Source organism: Dipodomys merriami, unplaced genomic scaffold (genome assembly GCF_024711535.1).
Source record: "Dipodomys merriami isolate MVZ:Mamm:240054 unplaced genomic scaffold, mDipMer1.0.p SCAF_28, whole genome shotgun sequence".
In the NCBI taxonomy this organism is placed as follows: Eukaryota; Metazoa; Chordata; class Mammalia; order Rodentia; family Heteromyidae; genus Dipodomys; species Dipodomys merriami.
Window position 1 is genome coordinate 12,767,794 of NW_027204270.1, and position 16,368 is coordinate 12,784,161.

Genomic DNA, 16,368 nt, shown 5'->3' on the forward strand with positions numbered 1-16,368 from the left:
ATCTTTCTACCCAAGAGCCTGCTGTTCAGTCTGCTCAGCACTACCTCTGCCTTTCAGATGCTCACTGGGGTCCTTGCTTTGCGTACATGTGGTTCTTTTCATCTCTGGTGCTAATTTTGCTCACTCACCCCAAGCTTGGAACATTATTATTTTTGATTCCATTTTGAAAGAGAAGGTAAATCTCCAACCTAGATGTTCAGTAGGGGTCAAGAGGACATTGAGAGGGAGAATAGTGATGGTCTTATTCTTTTGTTATTTTATTTATGTGGTAACTGTACATTTCACTGTTAGGTACTTTATTTAAATATCTCTCCCTAAAAAGCCTGAGCCTTAAAACAATCTTGATATAACTGTATTACTCCTCCCCCACAGGTAGGAGGGGATCCCTTTTATAAATCTATGAATCCAAGTTAATGTCTGCAAAGTGCCTTATGGGGTAATTAAAACATTACCAATTTTATTTTTGAAAAGGTAGCTTTTGGAGTGGAGGCATGGCTCAAGTGGTAGAGCACTTGCCTTGCAAACCCCAGTTCTGCCAAAAAAAAAAAATCATACAAAAAGCAACTTTTTAATAATATATGCTCTGCCATTGCTCTGTATCCAATCTGATTGAGAAGTCTAATTTATTAGCCTGTGATCACCCACCAGGTGACAGTTTCTCAGATTGCAGGTGTGGTACCTGACACTTGACCAACTTCTAGAGGGCAAACCTGCATGTTATCACATGTAACTGCCAGGACACAACATCTTTGGAAAGGACAGGGCAGGACTGTATAAGGTCCTGTGTAAGAGTTTCATATATCTTCAAACAATGGGAATCTCCCACCCCTAAATGGATACTGGGTGTTCACAACTCAAGGATTGACCTCCCTTTTTCCCCCACCAAAAAAAAAACAAAAAACAAAACAAAAAAAAAAAGGAAGCACTATTTCTCTAAGTCCTTCATTTAATGTCAGTTGTGCTTCAACCCAAGCACACATAGTATACATACCATAGAGAAAGGGCCCCAAGGGCAACTAAGTCATGCATGATGCAGTAGGTCCAAACCTTAGCCCAACCCAAGGGAACTGTCAATCCAGGGCCTGAAGAGGGATGGAATGCTTGTTCCTTCCCCATTTCCCTTTTCCTACTAGACTTAAGCTAAAGTCCATGGAATAGTTTCCAATCAGTAGAAGTGATGAGGGCCCAGGGCCTTGGAGGGTTGATTTGGTTGTATAGCATTATAAAATATGTTTAAGAAAAAAATATTCCAGACCTCCAAGCTGTAGCCCAATTATTGGCTGGTCCAATGGCCTGACCTCTACATCTAGACAGGGAAAGGGTAATTTTGGGGCATTGGTGTAAATTGATGAAGGAGCAGCATTAGGTCATCCCTGTCCTGTGAACATGTACACAGACTTAGAGCCCCTTCTCCTCAGCCCTACTCTGCTGCAAAGAAGCGGCTGAGAGTGAGTGACAGCTGTGCAAGGGTCTGTCCAGACACTTATTGGATCTAATGCAGTGAAGTAAAGTCATTCATTTAGGACCTGTTTTCACACAGGGGCAAGGAAAAGCAAGAAACTTTGACTTCGCCCCTTAAACATACACACTCTACCCTCCACAATTACCTGAAAAATGTCTCAGTTCAAACCTAGCTCTGCTAAGGTTGGAGTATGAAACACACATAATCCAACTCTTCTCTTTCAGTCCAAATTCTAGCTTGTCAGCAAGACTGTTGCAGAAGATTTCTGAGAGGCAGAATCCTCTGCAATGAGGAAGGCAGCTATTGAAGGAATTCCAGGAGCATTAGACTGAGTTTTGCAGAGCAGGATACTGTCAGTTTCCTTTTCTACTGATATCTTCTTCTTTCAGAGCAAATTTCCTCCTCAGGACCTCAGAGATAAGCACGGCAGGGTCTTCCTCCTTCATTAAACTTCGAGACCTGGAGAGACAACCATAGCCTGTATTTAGGAAGTACTTGCTCTATCTGGACAGTGCTCTATGTCTGTATATGTCACTGAGTGTACACAATAATTTTTTATTTTGGTTAGTTGTGGGGCCTGAATTCTGGGCCTGGGCGCTGTCCCTCAGCTCTTCAGCTCAAGGCTAGCGCTCCACTACTTGAGCCACAGCGCAGCTTCCGTCCTTTTCTGCTTATGTGGTGCTGAGGAATCGAACCCAGAGCCTCATGCATGCAAGGCAAGTACTCTACCACTGAGCCACCTTCCCAGCCCTACATAATAATCTTGTGAAGTAATTGCTATTACAAGTCCCCCTTCGCTATTAGAAGCAAGCACAGAAGGTAATTTGCCCAGAGTCACTAGTCACTAAGCAAGTCAAATTGAGTTCAAACCAAGCTAGCTGGTTCTAGATCTCATCTTCTAACTAGAATGTATACACTATTTCTTTTTTTAAAATCAGTTGTGGGGCTTAAACTTGGGGCTTGGGCACAGTCTCTGAGCTCTTTTTGCTCAAGGCTAGCACTCTTCCATTTTGAGCCACAACTCCACTTCTGGTTTTCTGGTGGTTAATTGGAGATAAGAGACTCACAGACTTCCTGCCTGGGCTGGCTTTGAACCACAATTCTCAGATCTCAGCCTTCTGAGTAGCTGGGATTACAGGCATGAGCCACTAGGGCCTGGCTACATATTTACCATTTATTGAGATAGCTATACAGTGCAGGCAAAGTAAAGGGCCATTAATTTGCTGGGGTTGGCCTCCTGATCTAGGATTCTGCTGGCACCCACCTTTGCAAGCAAGTCTGCACGGGAAGTGACTGATGACTGTCCTGAATAACCTGACCCTTCCTGGTTCTGGGGAAAAGATGCACTAAAAACAGTGTGCTTTCTCAGGATTGTCCCCTCACCCCACCCCTGCTCTTTTTTTTTCCCCCCCTTAAAGTACTGGGGTTTGAACTCATCAGGGCCTTGCCCTTGCTTGGCCTATTGCTGCTGCTGCTTTTTTTTTTTTTTTTTTATTGTGAAAATACCATACAGAGGGGTTACAATTACATGAGCAAGATAATGAGTACATTTCTTATCAAGCATTGTTGCTGCCACCTCCTTTATTTCCCCTTCCCATCCCTTCCCAGTCCCCCCCCCCCCCCCCCCCCGCATTGCTTCTTGAATCATGTCTTCAGCTTTGTTTTTCTCTGCTGGTTATTTTATCTTTTGGATAGTGCTAGGGTTTGCACTTGGGACTTTGTGCTTGCCAGGCAAAACTTATACTACATGAGCTACACACTTCTAGCCACTGCTGGTTATTTGTGGATAGGATCTTGCTTTTCATGTGCCTGAGCTTAGTTTAGGCTACCTGTTGTTGCTGGGATCACAGATATGAACTACTATATCCATTTTCCCTCTGTGGAGACAATCTAGTTAACTCTCCTACCCAGGCTGGTCTAAAACTGGGATCCTCCCAACTCAGTTCCAAATGGGTAAAAGGTGTGCACCACCCACTCAATCAAAGGTTAAAAATAGGTCTCTTCTCAACCAAAAAAAGCTGGAGTGTTAGCCTTGTGCACAAAAGCTCAGGGAAAGCACCTAGGGCCATAGTTCAAGCCTTAGGATTGGTTTACACATGTGCATTTACACATGTGTGCGCGCGCGCGCACACATACACACACACACAGACACATACACACACAGTTGGAATTAAGTAGCTCAAGCATTAGCTGTAAGTGAGAAAGCCAAGCAAGTGTATTAAGCCCTGGGCTCAAGCCCCAGTACCAGCACAAAAAACTGCAAGACACTGGGAACAAAACCACTGGAGATTGGGGTGGACTCCAATTATCTGAGATATGTTAAAGGGTCTTAGATACCCTGAACTTAAGACATACACAGGGCTGGGAATGTGGCTTAATGGTACAGTGTTTGCCTATCATGCATGAAGCCCTCGGTTTGATTCATCAGTACCACATTAAAAAGCCAGAAGTGGCACTGTGGCTCAAGCAGTAGACTGCTAACCTTGAGCAAAAGCTCAGGGCCAGTGCTCGGGCCCCAAGTTCCAACCCTAGGACCGGCAAAAAAAAAAAGAAAAAAAAAGACAAACACATCTTCACAAAGATGTTTTACTGTTTAGGTGGTACAGAAAGGTCAAACTTAATATTAATCCTAGAAAATAAAAAAGTATTTCCTGTGCTCTACATTTTCTAGCCATAGACCAAGCTCCTCCAATTACAAGCTCCAAGGATATAAATGGGAGAGGGTGTTGGCAGTAACTGTCTTGGGTCTAGTTTGGGTCAAGACATACTTAAGAAATTTAAGTGTCATACTTAAGAAATTTAAGTGTCAATCTATAAAGCACTGTGACCAATAAAAATGAAGTAATAGCTGAGTTTGGGAATGTGAGAAGTCAAAGCACTATGGTTCATTCTGACTAGCTAGGCATGGGCCAGGTAAGTAAGGTAAGAGTGACTCCTCTAAAAGAGGACCACTACCAGAAAGCAGTGGGGGAGTCAACCATATCTAGTTTTCAGGGGGAAACAGGAACAGAAAGGGATCCGATAAACAAAAAGATGGTTGTATAAAATGAGTAAACTTCCTCAAAGGGCAGTTTCATCAGCTCACAAGAAAGACCTTCCTCCCTTGCATTTCCACATATAGCCGTGCTCCTCAGACACTAGCCATCAATGTTTAGACCCCAGACCGAAGTGCCCAGAAACCTGCAGTTGAACAAGCTCCTCTGGTGAGCTAGGCAGCTGCTCAGACCAGACCTGGGAAAAGCTATGTAACGTGGCAATTCTCTCAGTAATGTTTGTCTAGAGAGGTATAAGGTGGACTTGCTTTAGTTCCAGGCCTCCCAAATTCCCTTATATTAAAATCAGGTAGAGGGCTGGGAAGGTGGCTCAGTGGTAGAGTGCTTGCCTTGCATGCATGAGGCCCTGGGTTCAATTCCTCAGCACCACATAAGCAAAAACAAAAAAGCCAGAAGTGGTGCTGTGGCTCAAGTGGTAGAGTGCTAGCCTTGAGCTGAAGAGCTGAGGAAAAGCACCCAGGCCCAAAGTTTAGGCCCCACGACCGGACCCTAAATAAATAAATAAATAAAATAAAATAAAATCAGGGAGAGCTCCAGTCCTTGAGGATATACTTTGGTACATTTAGTTGTTTTTCTTTTTTTAAACCAAATCTGAGCAGTTCTGATGGGTTTCTGACTATGAATCCCAAAAGCCTTGTTTTCAAATTAAGGTTTTGCATTACAGACCACAGATTATTTTGGGTGGGGGGTGGGGGGTGGGGGAAGAGTCAGTCGTAGGGCTTGAACTCAGCCTGTACGCTGTCCCTGAACTCTTCAGCTCAATGCTAGCACTCACAGCAGAACTTTGGCTTTTTCTGTGTGTACTAAGGAATTGAACCCAGGGCTTCGTGCATGCTAGGCAAGCACTCTACCACTAGGCCACATTCCCAGCCCCAGACCACAGATTTTAAAGCCAAAATCAACTTCATGAAAATCTTACAACAAAAAAAAGTTTACCAATTTGAGGTACTGAAACATGTCATACAAGTCTCTAACTGGAAGCACAGGGTATGGAGATACTGGCCCTAAAAGTTAAAAAACTGGAGTAGTTAAGTCACTTACAGACAGAAATTGGATTAGATGACCCTTACGTGTAAAAGCCCCATTTGGCTGGGATGACTTAACAAATGTAAAGTATTGCTATTTTCCCAAACTTGGCCCTAGGTACTAGTAATCAGGAAGTTAGCAATCTTTGTGAATGAAGTAACGTGGCTACTACTGAGAACTTAAGAGAGAAGAAGTATGTTGTATTAGATCATTGAGCAAGGACAATCTGAACACCAAAACTCCTTATCAAATACTTACAGATCTTGGCTCTGTTTTATCCGATGAAAGTCCTTCAGAATACCCATCATGTCTGCAAAGCTGCTGGCTTTGGACAAAGAGAGGCAGTCATCCTCTTCAGATGAGCTACAGGTAGCTTTGTGTTCTGGTTTACAACATTCAGGGCTGGCAGAACAAAGGGGGACTGATGGAAGCTCAGGGATCTCTGCCTCAGTCTCCTCGGTGATGTCACTAATGACAAAGGAAGTTGTAGAGTGGAATGAGGATCCAAAACAAGGTAGGGGAGAAGAGACATTTGAACTTCCTGGAGATAAGAAATCTGGCGTTAATGAAGCCGAAGCTGAAAGAGAAAACAAGAGGTATGGATGGACATTGGGGCTACAATATAGCAGTGATATGTTCTCCCCACAGGTAATGCCTAAAAAACATTCTCCTAAACTGACCCATGGTATTCTGAGCGCCCAGGGTGATACTGTAAGCTAGTGGAAGGTACTCTCCACCATCTTTCCCACTCAGGGGCAAGGAAGAGGGACATGTACTGGGGCTTTAACAGTATTCAGGAGGGCAGAAAACCTATCCCATAAAATCATGGTTTCTAAAAGTTTCCTTTCCATGATGGACTGTGGAGCAACAACCCTGTCTAAACTGAAGCAACGGCAGGCAAGGCCTGTCCTTGTCCTGGTCCTTGTCTCTAACAGGGATAGTGATTTGACTCTGCTCTAAATCGCTGTGAGCTAGTGTGATCAGTCCTTTTTTTTTTGTCGTGGGGCCTGAACTCTGGCTGGGCGCTGTCCCTCAGCTCTTCAGCTCAAGGCTAGCGCTCTACCACTTGAGCCATACTACCACTTCTGGCTTTTCCTGCTTATGTGGTGCTTAGGAATCGAACCCAGGGCCTCATGCATGCAAGGCAAGTACTTTACCACTGAGCCACCTTCCTAGCCCTGGTCCAATTCCTTCCCCACCCCCGCCCCCCTCCAAATTTTTAACGGAGAAAATTTCCTCAATTTCAAAGTTCCTTTTCTTTTGGTACTGGGGATTGAACCCAGGACATTGCACTTGCTAGGCAAGCAAATTTCTAAGTTTCTAGGAAACACTTTGCTTGTCTTTTGGATGACAAAAAAGAAGGCAAGAAATGAATGGAAAATTTAAGTGTAATTGCTCCATAAAGCTTCTCCCAGATGAATATGTGAAGAATTCAAAGGGAACATTATGATTTTTATGTGCTGCTCTGCGAGCTGACAAGGTTTTGAAACTGTCTTTGCTTTGGACCATGGAGCATCTTCAATCCTGCTGAGTGTCTAAGCCTCTGGTTAAGACAGGCTCATTCTTTCTCAGTGGTCCTGCCTTAGGGGCAGGGGCCACTCTAGATGAAAGGACAAGGATGAGGAATGCGTATTATATTGAAAAGCAAAGCTTCTGTAGACTCATAGGATATGTGATTTTGTGGCTAAGAGGGTATCTGCTTGGAAGGTTGTATGTTTTTATTCCTAATCAAACTGTTTAGCCTAGAATGACTGGTGGAAGTCATCTCCAGGACACTACAGACTAGCCAGCCTCAGGACAACCCCTTTGCCCTGGGCCTGATTCCCCCGAATCACCGTTTTCCTTACCCCTTTCCTGCCCAGACTCTAAGAGAAAAGGACAGATACTGTAGCTCCTTGTCAAGGAATTCTACCTGCATCGGCTGCCACTATCTTGGCAATCTGGCTGCGCAGGTGGCTCAGCTCATCCTGCAGCTCAGTGCTGCGGCTTAGGGCTGGCAATGCTGGCTTCTTCAGGGCCAGGAGTCTCTCCTCAGATCCACGCAGGTTGGGCACCGAGGCGTTGCGCTGCATAACAATCAGAGGGCTAGGCTTCCAGGTGTGTCTCAGGGGACGTGTATCACTCCTGGACCAGGAAAGACAAATATGTCCATGACAACTGGCCAGTATCTCCCTCCTAAAATCCTTTTACTCCACAAATTCTGCTTTGCTGTTGAACCCATAGCACTTGTTCTGTTGCCCATAGCCTCTCACAAAAACCCTCCCTGATGCTTGATACTTCCAGGAAGAAGGTCCCTGTTTCCTAGCAGGCTAGCTATTGCCTCAGCTACCTGACACGGGCATACGTTTCCTCTTCATCTGCAGCAATCCAGGCAATATCAGCCAAAGTAGGGACTGGGGGCACATCTCTCAAACACAGGTCAGAGATACTGGGCAGGGTCTGTGGGGAAAGCAAAATTTAACAGCAAACAGCAACCTGACATAATAAGCCAGTCACAAAGCTAGTAGGGTAACTGGTGCACAATGGGTGTCAGGAAGGCTTCCTAGAATGGGTACAAAGTTCTTGGTTGGAAAGAGCTCGAATAAGAAGCCAGAAACAAGAGGGTGGGATTACAGTTTAGTTTTCAGTGAGACCAGCCTGAGTTTTTAAATTTTTTTGAAATTACTATTATAAAGGTGACGTACAGAGGACGTTTCATAATGAGTACATTTCTTTTTGGACAATGTCATCCCTTCCTTCACTCTCCCAGTTTTTCTCTCTTGTACCTGGCCATAAGTTGTATAGTTTATGTTCAACATAGTGTCTATTGAGTACCACTACTGCATATCTTTACCCTTTGTCCCTCCTTAATCCCCACCTCCCTGCAAAGACAGAAAAATGAATGAACAAGACAAAAAGAAACCTTGGAATTCATTTCGATAAATAAGATTTTATAGGAGGCATTGAGTTTTTAATTTAAAAAAATTTTTTTATAATTTTATTTTATATTATTGGAGAACATACTGTACAGAGGGGCTACAATTACATGGGCAGGATAATGCATACATTTCTTACCAAGCATTGCAGCCTCCTCCTTTGTTTACCCTTCACCTCCCTTCCCAGCCTCCCCCCTCCCCCACCCTAATTTAAAAATTTTTTGAGACAGAATCTATGTAATCTAGGCTGGCCTCATTCTACCTCTTATTTCCCAAGTGCTGAGATTACAGATATGTATCACTATACCCAGCATCTTTTTGTAGACGTAGCTACTGTTTAGAACCATCTCATTCTCTTGTGAAAATGTGGGTATGAGATCATCAACAACTTGTTTTTATTTTTTTGGTCGGTTGTGGGGCTTGAACTCTGGGCCTGGGCGCTGTCCCTCAGCTCTTCAGTTCAAGGCGAGCGCTCTACCACTTGAGCTACAGCGCCACTTCTGGTTTTTCTGGTGGTTTATTGGAGATTGGAATCTCAGTCTTTCCTGCCCGGGCTGTCTTTGAACCGCGATCCTCAGATCTCAATCTCCTGAGTAGCTAGGATTACAGACGTGAGCCACCAGCGCCCAGCTAACAACTTGTTATATTTATGGGAAACTTCTCCTGGCTAAGTCTTTACACTTTTATAGATAATTGGGTCTTTGTTTTTTTTTTAATTGTGATTAAGTGATTACATAATTTCCCAAATTTCACAGTATTGTGGGATAGTGATGCTCAGTTAAAGTCATAAACACATTCTAACTTTCCTGGAGCAGTTTGTCTATCACAGTCTATAACATTTATGAGTTCTATGAACTTGGGTCTTTGTTGTTTCGTGCTGAAGACAACGTAACAGCTAATTGGGATTCATAGGTCCTATATTATAGGACTATTGTTTTAGACAAATCTGGTAGTTTGAATATTCAGATTTAAATAAGTAGAAATGATAAATTATACAAAGCCAGCTTATGTTAGGATTTCTTGAACTAGCCTCTCAACTCAAATGGATAACCACCAAGAAACAGAGACTGAGTTAAGTAATACCATGTCAAAAGAAACATTAGAATTCAATCATATGATTGCTGTGATTAAAACAAAATAAAAAAGAAATCTAGAAAAACTATACCAAGACATTCATGTTGTGTCACAACTAGTTAACTTTTTCTTTACTCTTAATAATTTAATGGTTAAATGTTTAAAATTAAGATTTCCTTACATATTTAAGAAAATTTAATTTACAGCCAAAATCTGGGAATTATAAAACACTGAACACAAGTGCAAATGTTTCTGCTACAAATGGGTAAGTGGGTCTGGGTTGATTGTTTCTAATTTTATTTACTTAGGCTGTGGTGCTGGGCTTAAACTCAGGTTCTTACACTTTCTTGGCTTTTTTGTTCAAGGTTGGTGTTCTACCACTTGAATCATACCTCCACTTCCAGCTTTTTGCTGGTTAACTGGAGATAAGAGCTTCATTGATTTCCTGCCTAGGTGCAATCCCCAGATCTCAGCCTCCTGAGTAGGTAGGATTACAAGTGTGAGTAACCAGTGCCCAGACAGCTCCTATTTTTAACAAGGAACCTGAGACTCTCCCAGAAGTGATATTCCAAGTTCACATAGAATACTTTTCTCTGATCTCAGAAACCACTGCTAAAATGGGCCATTCAGAGGAAGCTTCAATTTACTTTCAACTTGCTTTGAATGTTCTTGGAAAATTAAATGGATTTACAAAGGTAGGTGCTTAGCACAGTGCCTGACAATAGTATATACTCAAGTAATGTAAGCTGCTATGGCTAATGCTATCACATCTACTTCTATTTTTCAGAGCCTGTGTCCTTGTTTGCCTAGTAGCATCTACCTGGCCAATAGACTGGACAGGACACAGATGTTAGGGCAACCTCCATAGTCACACCCCCAATTCCTCATGCTTCTGAGGCACCTAAGACCGCATCCTGTTGAACTGTATTGGTGACTGGATAATTGGCAATCTGAGTCATTAGATGGCTTCTACTCACACTGTTCCAACCCTGCAGCTGACTCTAATACTAATCCTGAAATTTCTCTCTCTCTCTGGGCTCGTGTCCTTTCATGTGTGTATTTCTGTCTCTTCTTTGTGGATACAAAGCAGAAATAATTGTCTCAGCTTCTCAACTCACACCTTAAACCATCTAGCCTGGAGTTGATGCCTTGCCCCGTGTTCCTGGATGGAGGCCTCTGGGCCTACTAGGCTCTCTATTGCAGAAAAGAGTCTCAGAGATGACCTAGGTCAGGCAGGACTCTGCTAGAGAGTGGATGCTAATGGCTCCCTAGACACAGATAAGACTGAATTAGCCCAGTAAAGAAGTGACAATATTTGACCTGAAGGAAGAGCTGGAGACTTGAGGCCTCAGAGAAACATTCAAAAGTGGCCAATCATAGGTCTGTTGAGAAAAACAGAGATCCACTCCAGTCACAGCATTTAGTCTCCTATGTGGGAACTTGCCAGGTTGTAGAAAAACACTTCAGAGCACAGACATAATCTAAAAGGTTTGGTTCCTCAAAGATCTGTGACTTGCTCTGGTTAACGACGTTGCTGATGCCTTACGAAATCTTGAGATATCAGAGGCAACAAAGAAGGTAAGATGTAAGATTATTTATGAACAAATTGGAAGTCCATTGTCATCTGTTTGTGGGTAGTCAGGAAGGTTGTAAACACATAGTAAATATTCCTTACAAAATGAAAAGAACAGGAAAGCAGGCTGCATTAGCAAATGCCAAGAGGTGTGGAGCACAAAGCAGCCCTGCGCTCCCATCTCGGAGCCTTTACTGCTCTTGAGGCACACTTACCTCAAAGGATGCCCGGGGACACGGCTTCAGGGGTAGATTGGTCCCAATTCTTCTCACAACACTTCGAGCAGCCCCATGAGGCTTGTTCTGCCAGATTGGGATAGTCTAGAGCAGACAGTCAGTCACAACATTGGTGACAGTCCAGCCATGGTCCCTAGCCTCTCCTCTCTAGCAAGGAGCCTGAATTCTCTACTCTTAGGGATGAGGCACCACCTGGGAGTGAGTCAAGTCTCCATTATGGGTAAGGGCAGGGTCTCTGGTTACTAGCTTTTGACCAGCACCCAAAGGGAAACCTGCTGCTAATAAGGCAGTAAATGGTGGGAGAGCCCAGAGGAGGGATGTCTCCCCTTTTCCTATTCCCAAGATCACTAGGATAGGAGGTGGGTGATCCAGTTCTAGGGCTCCAAGTGAAATGAAGAATTAATTGGAGTCTCATAGATTTCAGCAGGCTCAGTGAACACTGGGCCTTCACCTTTCCCAGCCCCCATCTCAGGAAAACCTCTTACCACATTGGTTTCCATCGCCGACATTTCAGCCAGCTCTTGCACTTGAAAGACAAGGCAGACACTTGGCAGCTTGAGGAGGTGGGAGGTGTAACTTCTTCATATCAGGCCATGTTGAGGAAAATCAGATTTTCTTTCCTGTGAAACAATCCCCGCAGTGGGAATTCAATGGCTGCCACACAAGCACCACAAAACAAGCCCTGACAGCCATAATTAAAACCAAGACCTCTGATGTCTGCAAGGAGAGAACACCAGCCGAAGAGGTTGCCTTTGCCAAATCCAGACCCCTAAAAGTTGTGTTCCAGACTTGCTGAGAAAAATTAACCAACCCAGGGAACCTTCTTGCACCGTAAAAGCTTCCAACGATACAGACAGAACCATTTGATAACTACAAAGCTGGTGAGAGCCAAACGAAGGTACCATCCAAGCTGAGTGCTTGAAGATATGAAAGCTAGCCTGTGTTGATCAGCAAGGTGTAGAGGAGCAACAGCCAGCCTGTGCTAATCTAACTGAGCTACAGGGGAAAGAGACAACTTCCTTTTTTCTAGGAGTGGGGGAGAGAAGAGACTGAACTCAAGGTTTCAAGTATATTAAGAAACACTCCACTACTGACCCATATACCCCAGCCAAAATTTCTGACTGACTAGAAGGCGAGTCATTTAATCTTTCTGAATGTTGGTTTCTGTATCTGTAAAAAGGAAACAGGGCTGGGAATATGACATAGTGGTACAGTGCTTGCCTAGCATACATGAAGCCCTGGGTTTGATACTTCAGTACTACATAAACAGAAAAAGCTGGAAGTGGCAGTGGCTTAAGTGGTAGGACATTAGCCTTGAGCACTGAGGCTCAGTGACAGTGCCCAAGCCCTAAAAACTAAAGCCTCAGTACCACCAAGAACAAAAAGGAAACAAAAGCTGCCACTTGAGGCTAAAAGCTACTGAAATAAAGAATTTTTAAGGTACTAAATGAATTTTAAAGCATGACACAAGTGCCACCATTTTTGACTGCTTTCTTCACCTTACATGGTGAACAAATGGAATTGGTGAACTCACAGATTCTTCTTGTCCATCAAATACCAGTAACAGCCACTACTGCCAGGCCCTATGCCGAGCATGCTCTCAAGAATTCGCAATCCAGCAGAAAGGCAAGGCCTGAACATATTCTGAGGAAGGCTCATTATCGCTCCTTAAAGAGATATATTAGGCAGGTGGCCAGTGAGTTGTGAGGGGCCGGGAAGGGAGGGGCAGCACCAGCACAGGTCCAGCACAGCAGGACCAGGGCAGGCAAGAATATCCTAAGGAGCCGGGCGCTGGTGGCTCACGCCTGTAATCCTAGCTACTCAGGAGGCTGAGATCTGGGGATCGCGGTTCAAAGCCAGCCCGGGCAGAAGAGATCGTGAAACTATCTCCAATAAACCACCAGAAAAAACCACGCTGTAGCTCAAGTGGTAAAGCGCTCGCCTTCAGCTGAAGAGCTGAGGGACAGCGCCCAGGCCCAGAGTTCAAGCCCCACGACCGACAAAAAAAAAAAAAAAAAAAAGAATATCCTAAGGCTGCAAATGTGGTGAGGTCTGGGGGTGTCATGGAGAACTGAACCTGGTCTGAACAGGAGATGGTCAGGAGTGAAGGCAGCTCATTTTGGAGACTTCCTTAGATAGTTCGTCCTGGAGTTGGCACTAAAGGCCCTCGTCTGTCCAATTCTGCTGCCTCCAACTTGGACTCCGTTTTCACACTTCCCTTCAAGCCTTTTTTTTTCTTTTCCTTTAAGTCACAGTACCCGTGTGTGCGCCGTGTGTGCCGGGCTCCGAGCGGACTGGGCTCCGAGCGGACTGCCCGTGCCCGCGCAGGTTCGCAGAGCAGGGCTGCTGCGCTTCCCGTTAGTCCCGCAGCCACTCCTCACCTCCGGATGCACAGCCGGGGACATTCCATCACAGCACCGCGGATCCTCGGCCAGACCCTGCCCCTGGCCGAGGCCGCCTGACACGACCAACAGGATAAACCCCGGACTGCTGGGGGCCCGTTCCCCGGGCCGCGCGGTCCCGCCACCGGCCCCCAGCGCGCCTGGCGCGGCGCTCGGCGCCTGACGGCTCCAAGCGGGAAGCGCTGGGGCCGACCTGCGCGAGGCCGGGCCGGGCCGCCGGCCCCGAGACCTCCGTGCGCGAGCAGCCCTGGCCGCGAGGCCCCGCCCCGCCCCGCGCGCCCGCGCCGGCCGCCTGCCCCGCGGCCGCCGCCCCACAGCCAGGCCTCGCCGCGCGGCGCCCAACTTTGCCGGCCTCCCGCGCCGCTCCGCCGGGGCTCCAGCGGCGGCCCGTCCCCCGCCTCCCCGCCGGGCCAAGGTCGGTCCTCGCCGCCCGCCCCGCGGCCCTGGGACCCACGGGCCGAGGCCCCGGGGCCGCGGCAGGGGCGAGCAGACCGGACCCGCTCGGCGCGGGCGAGCGCGGGGCGCTGGACTGCAGCCGCCCCTCCGGGCAGCACTCGGTTCCCCTCCGGCCGAGCCAGGCGGACAGCAGCAGCCCCGGCGGGAACGCGCGCGGAGCAGGAGCCGCGGGGTTCGGTTTACGGCCGGCGGGACGAGCGATCTCCACATTCTCCTCACCTCAGACTCCGGCTCCCGGACTCACCTCCCGGCCCCTCCCACCACCACCGCGGACGGCCCGGCCTCGAGCGCCCTCACTTCCGGTAATCCGCCCCCCACAACCCCGGAAGCGATCTCTTGCAGCTGCGCCACAAAGCGAGGGCTCGGGAGGAGGCGGGGCGTGGCGGCCCCGTGGGCGGGGCGACCCTCCAGGGGGCGGGGCCCACGCCGGGGCTGAGCCCCGCCCCCAGGAGCCCGCTGGCCAGCGCTTACCGCCCCTACCTTACCCTCGCTCGCTTCTCTGTTCCATTTTCGCAGCCAAGGCGTTCTGGAAAAATCTAGCAAGAATGAGCAGTAGCGGGCTAGAATTAGGGGCTCAATAGTAGTAGAGCATCTTCCTGGTGAGCCCAAAGCCCCGAGTTCAGTCCCCAGTATGGCCAATAGGTAAATAAGCAAAGAAAAAGTAAATAACTTTTTTTGTTTTTTAATGGGCAGAGGGCCTCTCGCTTTTGACTCCTGACCTCCAGTGCTTTGTGGCTTGCTTCTATCTTTGCCCCTACTGTGTCTGCCAGTCTCTCTCACACCTCCACAGTGTGTCAATTAGAGCTATTCAGTGTGTCGATTAGATTAATGGCACTGTTCTTCAGGCTCACAGGCTCACTCTAGTGCTCAAACCTTCACTGTCCTTATCTCTGGCATCTGGGACCTGAGGCAGGTTCCTCTGCCTTCCTACCTGGCTTTGCCTGGCTCTGGCTCTGCTGGCTCTGGCTGTAGTTCCTCGGTCTCAGAACTTGGACTCCCCATGTGCCAAGCGCAGGCTGGCTGCGTGGGTGAACAGCCTGTGCAGTCACAATGGGCCCCACGCCCAGAACAACCCCAGACTGCTCCCCTGCTCTGCTGTGGCCCTCTTGAAACCAGTTATGGTATCACTTGGTGTTAGGGGGTCCATTGAGAAACATGCTTTTGGTTGATTCCATTGTTACAGGAACATCATCTCTTGGATGCAGACCTAGATGATGTGGTAGAACCCATTGTTCCAGCTTTCCAGCATATTTCTGTACTGAATATAGCAACTGCAACACAATGGTATTGTCCGTCTAAACATCAAAGCATAGACAAGGTCCAGTAAAAGTACTAAGTGATGGAACATTTTCGGCTTAGTTATAATCTTGGGAACCACCGTCATATACACTGCCTATCCCTGCCCAAACCCTCACTATCATTTCTCTTTGGTGAGCAGCATAAGGATTTGAACCCAGAGCTTGCTAGACAAGTGATCTTCCACTTGAGCCAAACTCCCGGCTTTTTCTTTCTTTGTTTTGTTTCTACAATCTTCCTGAATAGCTGTGATTATAGGCACACACCATCATACCTGGCCTTGACAAAAGCATTTCATTGCACTTTCATTTTGCACTGGACTGTTTTGGTTTGCAATGGCTGCCACAAGTCAAGTAACTGCCCCTGGCCAGAGACTTGGAGGGCAGGTCATCCATCCCAGCCATGGTTGATTTCCAGGTCTACCCTTTCTAGGATGGCAGAATGTCCCTCAGTCGTTACCTTCCTGTGCTGGGCAATGGCAGATTATGCAAATCCTTGTGCCTGCCCATGCTGTTTGCACACCCTACTCAGATCCCTGCCGGGAGTAAACTCAGCCTGGGCATGTTCTTTACCTCTCCAGACCAATCAATGATTGATTGGTCCGAGGAGGGAAAGGCTGGTTTGACCCTGCAGTGGTCATTTTTGCTCCAGAACCCTTCACTGTGGATCGGGCCAAAGCGAGGCGTTGAGACATCTCTGCTCAATATTTTCCCTTGCTGTTTTCTGCCGCAACCCTTCTCTTCCAAGTCTTTTCTAAAGTGTACTTTTCTTTCTCTTTTTTTTTTTTGGGGGGTCCGGTCGTGGGGCCTGAACTCTGGGCCTGGGCGCTGTCCCTCAGCTCAAGGCTAGCGCTCTACCACTTGAGCCACAGGCAT

The 16,368-nt window shown here is 46.8% G+C and overlaps 1 protein-coding gene and 1 long non-coding RNA gene across 6 annotated transcripts; one reads left to right on the forward strand and one right to left on the reverse strand.

Moving 5' to 3' along the window:
- Positions 1-928: 928 nt before the first annotated feature.
- Mtfr1l (mitochondrial fission regulator 1 like) lies at positions 929-15,198 on the reverse strand. Of its 5 annotated transcripts, none has more exons than XM_070037598.1 (7): positions 15,129-15,198; positions 11,825-11,959; positions 11,319-11,423; positions 7,871-7,980; positions 7,454-7,665; positions 5,800-6,118; positions 929-1,921 (listed from the first exon to the last, which is right to left on the reverse strand). In XM_070037598.1, the coding sequence occupies exons 2-7, from the start codon at positions 11,846-11,848 to the stop codon at positions 1,816-1,818; spliced, it is 876 nt and encodes a 291-aa protein (XP_069893699.1). In that variant the 5' UTR covers positions 11,849-11,959; positions 15,129-15,198; the 3' UTR covers positions 929-1,815. The 5 variants fall into 5 exon arrangements, with proteins under 5 accessions (XP_069893699.1, XP_069893696.1, XP_069893697.1 ...); XM_070037595.1 differs by lacking the exon at positions 15,129-15,198 and adding an exon at positions 14,417-14,498; XM_070037596.1 differs by lacking the exon at positions 15,129-15,198 and adding an exon at positions 13,721-13,932.
- On the forward strand, positions 14,086-15,967 carry LOC138838281 (uncharacterized). The gene is made up of 3 exons (XR_011375578.1): positions 14,086-14,499; positions 14,714-14,839; positions 15,381-15,967. It is a non-coding gene; the product is annotated as an uncharacterized lncRNA (long non-coding RNA).
- Positions 15,968-16,368: the final 401 nt, after the last annotated feature.

Bases quoted from the DNA above. Each gene is read 5' to 3' on its own strand.
- Mtfr1l (XM_070037598.1), bottom strand. From the start codon at position 11,848: ATGTCGGCGATGGAAACCAATGTG. The intron at 11,424-11,824 runs GTAAGAGGTTTT...TGTCTGCTCTAG, and splicing joins CGGCGATGGAAACCAATGTG to ACTATCCCAATCTGGCAGAA. The intron at 1,922-5,799 runs GTAAGTATTTGA...TTGTCTCTCCAG, and splicing joins ATAAAACAGAGCCAAGATCT to GTCTCGAAGTTTAATGAAGG.